The following is a 9,043-nucleotide window of genomic DNA, read 5'->3' as shown; positions in this document are numbered from 1 at the left end:
ATCTCTGAATGTTTGTAAAGCATTCCTGCGTTAAGCTTAACGAAGCGACTGCCTCTCGCTCTCCGGCTGGTACTTCAATCGTGAAACTGCTTAAATGATCAGCTGATCGGCTTTTCTGTCGCGAGTCCTCTCTGTTTGTTTTTGGCCACTTTGCACCAGAAAGAGGAAACCAGCGGCTGAACAACAGCAGCACGTTTAAGCTTGATAAGCTGTTGTTAGAATGTATTTAATATTACTTTCTACCAGGATCTTTTTCTACGTAGCTGACGGCTGGTAACTGTGCAGGGGCGGATCTAGCAAAGTTTAGCCAGGGGGGCCGATAGGGCATTAACTGGGAAAAGGGGGCACAAAGACATACTTTTCTTTCTTATTCCATTTAAAATGTCTAGCTTTTAATAAATAATTATCTGACACCCAAAGTTTTAATTTGATGTAAAATGAATAGAAGTCAATTACTGTATATAGTGACTATTAAGTCTAATATATATACCCTAGTAAGCTATAGTACTTTTTCCTTTGGGAAGGTACCATCTGTGCAGTCTGCAATTTTGTTGAAGAAAGATGTTGAATCTATTTAATTATTCTTGAAAAATAATTGATTTCTGTGCATTTTTTTTCACACTGCATCAAATTAAGGTTGATTACGTCGATTAAGCATCATGAGGTGAGGGAGGGGTGGTTCCCTATTTTATTTTTTATTTTTTTGTTGCTGGGAGTTGCAACCCTATTAGTTAGGTTGCTTAATATTTACGCTAAGTACTCTTTAAAATACCAGAATAGGGAGGATGGTGTAGGTCTAAGTTTATTAGATTGATCAGTATTGCTGAACTATGAAATATTTTTTTTTGTATACAGGTATAACAGAATAGCTTTAGTGTAGTTGTTGTTTTAAACTTGAGTATGAACTTGAACTCAAAATGCAGCAAGATATTTAAAAAAACAGTTTTGTTGATTAAAAAACACTATATCGGATTCATATCGGTATCGGCAGATATCCAAATTTATGATATCGGTATCGGTATCGGACATAAAAAAGTGGTATCGTGCCATCTCTAGTTACAATCACATTAGAATTCTGAATATCCTCTGACATTAACATTAGCAAACAAACTGGGCTTCGTGACATGCGTTTTCAAAGCTGAGCAGTTGTCTATATTGCGTATTTAAAATATTTTGTCATAACTTGGTAGGCAGCATGCTAGTGGGTTTGATTAAATGTTCATTTAAACGGTTTAAAGGAACTGTCCTGTTTACTCAGCATTGTCTGTTCTACCTGTCCTGTTGTACCAGCATCTTGTAGGGAGGCTTATTGGAAAGCAAGGTCGATATGTGAGTTTCCTAAAGCAGAACTCTGGAGCAAAGATCTACATTTCTACCTTGCCTTATACACAGGAGTTCCAGATTTGTCACATAGAAGGTGAGTACTGAGGGGTTTGTCCCCACATCTTTCCATCTTCTTTAGAGATTTGTGAACAAATGTGATTTTGACCATAGGAGAAAAGCACAAGCATTTTAAACTCCTGTTTCTTACTTGTTCGTTTGGACTAGTGGTAAAATTTGACCTTGCGTGATCTTTTTCTAGGGACACAGCAGCAGGTTGACAAAGCCCTGTCGTTGATTGGGAAGAAATTTAAAGACCTGGACCTCAACAATCTATATGCTGCACCACCACCTCCACTTACATTACCATCTCTTCCCATGACTTCATGGGTGAGGAAAAATACTTGTGTTAATGATACTTTTTTTTTTTTTTTTTACCCCTCCACTGTAAGGCGGATGGGATATTGTCACTCCGTCGAGCAAGCATGTGGAAAAGACACCCAAGTTTGTGAATGCGATAACGAGGCGATGTAGGAGCTTCAAACTGATACCATAGGTGTATCTACTAAAAGTCTTGTATAATTTTGAATCTCAGTGACCCTGACCTCAAGGCCTAAGGTCAAACTCTGAAACGCTTGTGAATGTGAAACCTCGAACAAGGCAACATAGGATTTTGACACTGATACCGTAGGCATGTCTACCAGGAAGCTGAGGGGTCGCACTGGCTGCTGCCAGTATTTTTACTATGATTATTGTAAGTTAAAGAGAGCTATTTTATATTCTCCTTTTGCATTATCATTTACAGAAAATGAATACATTTGTACAACATTGAAACTGCTTTCCCATTTTACACACAGCTCAGTCTTTAGACTTGAGAAATTGAGTCATGAAGACGTGTATGAATGCATCACTTCATAAATGTTAGTTAGCAGGGACATGTTCCATCTTTTCCATCATTTGTTTTAATAGTTCTGTGGGTTCTTTCATTTTGCCTAAGAAAAAATGTTTACAAATTTAGTCCTGGGTTTTCCATTAACATTACCTCACCTGCTTATAGTGCTAATTTATACCCTGTCTGTCCCTCTGTTATAAATATGTTGGTGTAACTGTACAGTTCTTCAAAAACTGTTTATGGAAGACGACCACAGTGATTGTCTGTTTGAGTAATAATGGACTATGACAGAGCTTCCCAAAGTCTGGGGCCCGCCCCCTAGGGAGGGCGCAGAGCCATTGCAGGGGGTGCGCGGTATGAAAAGGCAAAAAACAAACACAGAAAAACACTCTTGGACACTGCTAGCACGGGGTGCCCACAGAAACGCAAAGCAGGAGATGAAGCATCGCTGAATATGTTTCCAAACCAACTTCATTCTAAGCCAAAGACTAGAAAATATGGTGAAGCATGTCTTCCCTTTGGTTTCACCTGCACAAGTGCCAAGGTAGGTCTCCCCTTCAGAATTGGTTTTCCCTTCGTTGGGAGCAGCACTGGGCTCTTCATATCACAGACAAACTGTATCCCTCATTCTTGATTTTTAGTTCACAAACACTTATTGTAATGACTAACTACTCCTGACATTTCGGAGATGTTAGCTCTTTATACAGTAAAGTTACAGCGGGATACAAATAATATCAGGCTGATCCTGCCATGATTTGTTCCCCCAGTCCAAATCACGGACAAACAGGATCCCACAGCTGTTTGTTTTTAAACCCATTTTGCACAGAGAGGCATTTTTTGAAAAATGTATTGATAACAATGTTGAATATTATTACACAGGAAAAAAACAACTACACGTAAAATAATCACACGGTGACGCCTCTGCCTTTGTAAATGGAGGGACAGTAACTGCGTGTGTGTATGTAAGCGTGTAAAACAGCAGATATTCAGATTAACAGTATTTCGTCTATCTGCTATTCTGCAATTCATCTCATGTAAACAATAACGCGGTGCACAGCGTGACGTGAAAAAAGGCACATACCTTTGACATTGCGTGACGAACTCTGTATTCCTCGTCCACACGTGTGGACGAAACAGCTGTGTTTTCAAAAATACCCGTGTAGGTGTGGATGTAGTGTAAAAGAGTTAAAAGAGTAGTTTATTTTATTACTACTTGTAATTTATTATGGGTGTGTGTGGTTGGAGGATGTGTTTGTGCGTGCGCGGGGGGGCCTTTTTTTTTTTTTTCTTTCTTGTAAAACAAAGTGGGGCCTAGCAAAAAAGTTTGTGTGTGTGTGTGTGTGTGTGTGTGTGTGTCATTGGTCACTATTAAGGATTCAGGTGAATTGGTATTATTTAGAAAGCATAGTAGATGAAGAAACGGTATGGAAGCAAACCTCTGTGTGAAGCTCTGCATCATGCTGTTCTTTTCATTTAACACCAAGTGACTTGAAGAAATATTTTGTTAATTTTAACTTAAGCATAAACCAGTTATGAACATTAATAAGAATATTTTGATTCAGATGTATTACAAGGACTAGAAACATCATACTTATTCTTCATCATACATTTTTAGCGTTAAAGTAGTAAAGCTAAAGTGTTTTAAGTCCTTAGAGTGATGAATTATTTGGGTATGCTGATATAAAATATAAATGAGACTGCATTGATTTAAGGTTTGAGAGAGTTGTTTGTAGTTTTATGCATGACCAACATTTGTTTGATATTTGTCTTCTCAGCTTCTCCTTCCAAGTGGAGTCACAGTTGAAGTGATAGTGGTGAACATCGTGTCAGCTGGTCACGTCTTTGTCCAGCAACACACCCACCCCACGTACCATGCCTTGCGAAGCCTTGACCAGCAGATGTTCCTTTGCTACTCACAGCCAGGCACCCCTGCCTTGCCCTCACCTGCTGAAAGTAAGCTTAGTTGTACTGTGGATACTGCTAATTGTGTAAAATTTTAGTAAACATGCGCAACTATAGGTTGTTTTAATGAAACTTTGACATTTAATTTAAAATAATCTTCACTGCATCGGTGAAGCTGTAGTTCACTTAGCTCAGCTTTCTAGTTAAGCAAGTTTTGTTTAGTTTTTTTTAAATTGCAAATACATTTTTAGTAAACTAACAAGGTCCCTGTGCTTTTGTTTATTCTTTTTCTACATGAAAGTAACCCAGTTTGATACATGGCTGAAATAAGCTAATTGTCACATGCAGTGATTTGTTTTTGTTTTCAGAACTTCTTAACAACAAGCTAATTTGGTAAAGGTCATTCAGCTACTTTTAGCTTTTATTCTGTTTTTGTTTTTTGTCTCTTTTCTGTTATCCAGTTGGTGTGATCTGTGCAGCTCCTGCAGTTGAAGGAGCCTGGTGGAGAGCTCAGGTCATCACCTTCTACAAAGAATCAAATGAAGTGGAGATCAGATACGTTGACTATGGAGGCTATGACAGAGTTAAGATTGACTCACTACGGCAAATAAGGTTATTATAAGAGATCTCACCGTATTAAAACTTGTATTCTAAGATGGCGTCATTTAGAGTGTTTGCTTTATAAAACATGCCTCACTAACACAAGCACTTTTTTTCCTGTGCTTAAGTGCTTTCTATCTAACATTCATGCTCCTCAAGAGCAACTTGGTAGATATTACGCATGCAGACTGGAACAGCCAGTAATTACCTCCCATCCCCAAACAAAGCATTTGCTGATCAGACAGTTTAGTTGTTGTGTGATTCTGGCATTAACACTTCTTAATTCTGAATCAAATAAAAAGGTATTACAAATACCAAAGTCAGCGAGAAACTAACTAATCTTCTGCAAGGTAAAGTTGCTGCAGAAAGTTATCCCAACATGCAGACTAGAGAAGCTGGGAATAAAAATGCCAATGTTCTGATTAGTAGATGACCCACTCTCCCACATCAAAACTTTTTGCTGTGGGGCACACTCAGTTCTTGAACTTTCTAATGCCCTAACCTGAAATTATGGAGTTTTTTGAAAGGTAAGGTTAGCCCATTTGGTATTAGTTGTATGTATATATCCACATTTATAATAGCAAATAAATAAAGGTGCACAAAAATTATGGTTGTTGATGTTGTAGAGTTTATCCACCAGAGGGTATTCTACTTCTGTTGGCAACAGGTTCTAAGGCCTGAGTTAGACTTCTGTAGTAATACTTTGTAGAGCCTATGAGTGAATCTACATGAATGGACAACATTACTCAATGCTGCATTATTTGCTAATTACCTTGTGGTTGTGTCCCAGTGTTTTATGTGTATTTATGGATTTTGGTCGTAGAGAAGCCCTGACTTCCTTCACCCTGACCTCCTCTTCTAGCTTGTATTGTCAGACACAGATGTTCCCAAGCCAGCTAAGAGATCTTATCTCTCCAGTGAGTATTGGGTCTGTCCCAGGAAATCCTCCCAGTAGAACATGCCCAGAATACCGCACCTAGGAGGTATCCAGCAGGCATGCTAGTCAGATGCCTGAACAACCTCAACTGGCTCATTTCAGTGTCCTTTCAGCAGCTCTACTTTGAAAAAAGAAAGAGTTCCTCACTCGATCTCCAAGGGAGAGCCCGGTCACTCGTTAAAGGAAATGTTCCCCTCTCCTTGCAAGTGTCAGCAAGACCCATAGATACTATCACTTCCTGGAGGATTTCAAGTAACTCATCCCTGGCCCGTATGGGGCACTTTTCCAGTCTTTGCCCTTTTCTACCTGTGAGCCATGGTTTAGGGCTTGGAGGTGATGTGAAGCCAACAGAACCGCATTATGTGCAAAAATGAAGATGAAATCCTCTGGCCTTGAGAGCTTTTTGCCATTGAAACCCCGAGGGATGCAGTCAAATCCCATTTCCAGGTTAACAAAACTCATGTAGACTGGGTGGGCAAACGCCTATGCACCCTTGAATGTCGTTGAGAGGATACAGACCTGGTTTCAGTGCAGGGACACTGGACCCTAATTTGTGTTGCATATGGGTTATCTGAATCACTTTGTCTGACCCTCCACTCAGGACTAATTTGCCATGGGGAAACAGTAACAGGGGGCAACTTGCCCCTGACAGCATACCTTCTGGGATCACTAGAACACAAACCCCTCCACCATGATAAAGTGGTGGTTCATGGAGCAGCTTATGGAGACATTAATTTATTATTTGTAATATTTGGGGGTGGCTACTAGGCCACCTGGTCAAGGTTGGTGGTCCAGTTTGCATGCCAAATAGTTTTGGGCAAGATACTAATCCCAAGTTGCTCTCTGATGCATCCATCAGAATATGAAAGCGTGTGAATGTTGGATAGAAAGCACTAAAAGCTTAGAAAGAAAAAAAGTGCTTGTGTGACTGGGTGAATGAGGCAAGTTGTGTAAAGTGCTTTTAGTGCTCAGAGTAGAAAAGCGATATAAATGAACTATCAAAAACTGAAAGTAACCAGAAATGCATAATAAGCTTCTGGAGTATGGAGCAGATTGCCTCAATGCTGCTGACCAATGTGTAGTTAAGAAATGCACATCAGGTTGCATAATAGGTTGTGGTGTAGAATTTCAGAGCAGGTTGTGGTTACAATGTAGCTAAAGCATGGATTTCTTACTGAAGCAGAAATACTCAGTAACACAACTGATATGACCAAAGTTGTGCAAAGCATAACTGAATAATGCATGACGTGCGTGTGTGCGACAGAGTGAGAAAAATCTGCCAAACCAAATGTTTGTCTTCAGAATCAGTCAGTCTGTAGTTAGACTGTTTGCTGTGGTTGGATATACAAGGAGTTCCTACAGATTTCTCTAGCTGTTTGAGAAAAGGTCTGCTAGTGGAAAAAAATCTTTTTAGGCAAATTCAAGAAGATTATCAGCAGAATTTGTTTTGTGTGTTGTAGTTGACAAAATAAGTATATTGAGAATAATTTTATAAGTTAGACAGTCAGTGTAGCTAGTGTTAAAGGTCACGTTATCATTTAGCGCAGTCGAAAAAAATATATTTATTAAACTGCAAAGTGTATATACACTAGTCCAAGTCTGCTCATTGTTATTTTCCAGGTCTGACTTTGTGACACTACCATTTCAAGGTGCTGAAGTATTACTCGACAACATTGCACCACTACCAGGTACAGTTTGGAAAAGTCTTTGGGGAGATAGTGGTGTACCTACCTAATGTCAGTGGCAATTTGTTAAAACAAAGTATAAACTTTGCCTTATGAAACCTGCAGATACTCTTTTGCTGGAAGGATACCTCCTGTGTTGTTCTGAAATGTGTTTAAATTGTCTGTGATCAGGAGAGGATCGTTTTTCAGCTGAGGCCACATCAGAGCTGGAGGAAATGACCAGAGGAGTCCCATTGCTTGCGCAGGTGAGACCACCATTCTCAGTGACTTTTTGCAATGTAGAAAAGTTGGGCATTACTAAGTTGCGTGTTTGCTTTGGGGGTTTTCTTGTTTTGTTTTTTTGCTGAAGGTCTCCAGCTATGATAACAACACAGGCCTCCCGCTGGTCCACCTGTGGAACATGGTTGGAGAGGAGGTATGACATAAGTCTTGGATCCTTGCCGCTGTTTTCATGTTACCTCTGTACCTCTAATATCTTAATTAATGATTCTAATCCTATTCCTTTAAGACACAAGTCACTGATCATTTTGTTTCTTCCCCTCTTTCCCCAGCATAGTCTGGGATAGTCAAATATGCACTGCTATGATGCAACTTTTTTAAAATGATTTGATTGATTTAAAGTTAAATTAAGTGTAAAGTTGTTGTTGTTTTTTTGTTTTTTGTTTTTTTTTTTAATTGGTGACAATGATGCTTATTTAATTGATGCCCAAAACCTCAGGCAGCAAGCACAAGTATCTTTTTTTTTTTTTTTTTTTTTCCAATGTATTTGATTTTTTTGAGTTGTTCCCAGCTAGAAAGACCCCAGAGAGTAAAGGCTGGGATCTCTTTAAACGACTGGTCTCAAACACACTTTCTTTAAATCATCCGATAATCCATCAGAACACTGACAACGTAGAAGAGAATAGAGAGAGAGAGAGAGATGATTACTGATATTACACAATATACACACATAAATGCATAAGGCATCCTGAATTGGTTTTAACTGTAGTGATTCACTGACTGTTGGTCTTCTTTTTGCAGGTTATATCTGTGAACCGTACACTGGCAGAGAGGGGCCTGGGTGTTTGGGTGGATGGATTTTGAACTTGCATGGTCTCTCAACTTCATCAAACAGTTCACTTGACCTAAAAAAACTAAAAAACAAAAATTCCCTCCTCTCATGCTATTGCCCCTTCTCCTCCTTCCCCTCCTTTAAAAAGAAATGCATTGTTTGCAGGTATCATGGACATGATGAACAAGAACATAACGCTACTTTAATATGACAGCCTTCCATTTTTGTTCTTGCGTTAAAATAGGAGAAAGGAATTTGTCTTTTAAAAAAAAACAAAAAACCTTTTGCACACGGACAGTGGATCGAGTGTGAAAGGACAGGTACCTGCATCAGTCTAATGTAGTCATCTGTAGGTTAGTGCATTTCAAAGCTGCCTGGCTTGTTGCCTGGAGTGAAAGTGGGGGGACACAAAGCTTACAGCACTGCAAAGTGTAGAGATGGTCAGACAGTGTTCCCTGTGGGAGCACTGAGCTAATCTACCCGGCCCTGCGGCCTCAGAGCTCGGACTTCTCTCTGGTCTCCTTTAGCAAGGACAGAGGAACTACCTTGTTGCTTTTTGCTTTGTTTTTCTCCATGAAGCTGATTTGCAATACCAAATAATGACCATAAATGACCTACCATACAAAATGTGGCTGAATGATTGCTCTACATGTTGG

At 39.4% G+C, this 9,043-nt stretch overlaps 1 protein-coding gene across 1 annotated transcript; it reads left to right on the top strand.

The window, feature by feature from the left end:
- Positions 1-1,046: 1,046 nt before the first annotated feature.
- akap1b (A kinase (PRKA) anchor protein 1b) lies at positions 1,047-9,014 on the top strand. Its single transcript, XM_014338360.2, has 8 exons — positions 1,047-1,417; positions 1,583-1,710; positions 3,988-4,165; positions 4,576-4,726; positions 7,272-7,339; positions 7,508-7,581; positions 7,686-7,751; positions 8,357-9,014. Exons 2-8 carry the CDS (start codon positions 1,699-1,701, stop codon positions 8,417-8,419), a joined length of 612 nt encoding a protein of 203 aa, XP_014193846.2. The 5' UTR covers positions 1,047-1,417; positions 1,583-1,698; the 3' UTR covers positions 8,420-9,014.
- The last annotated feature ends 29 nt before the right edge of the window (positions 9,015-9,043 follow it).

This window comes from Haplochromis burtoni, unplaced genomic scaffold (assembly GCF_018398535.1).
Source record: "Haplochromis burtoni strain Fernald_Lab_line unplaced genomic scaffold, NCSU_Asbu1 Contig_227, whole genome shotgun sequence".
NCBI classification, from domain to species: domain Eukaryota; kingdom Metazoa; phylum Chordata; class Actinopteri; order Cichliformes; family Cichlidae; genus Haplochromis; species Haplochromis burtoni.
This window is presented reverse-complemented; position numbering and strand designations above follow the sequence as displayed.

Coding starts and splice junctions, on each gene's coding strand:
- akap1b (XM_014338360.2), top strand. Junction 4,166..4,575: donor CTTGCCCTCACCTGCTGAAA/GTAAGCTTAGTT, acceptor TCTGTTATCCAG/TTGGTGTGATCTGTGCAGCT. Junction 7,582..7,685: donor GAGTCCCATTGCTTGCGCAG/GTGAGACCACCA, acceptor TTTTTGCTGAAG/GTCTCCAGCTATGATAACAA.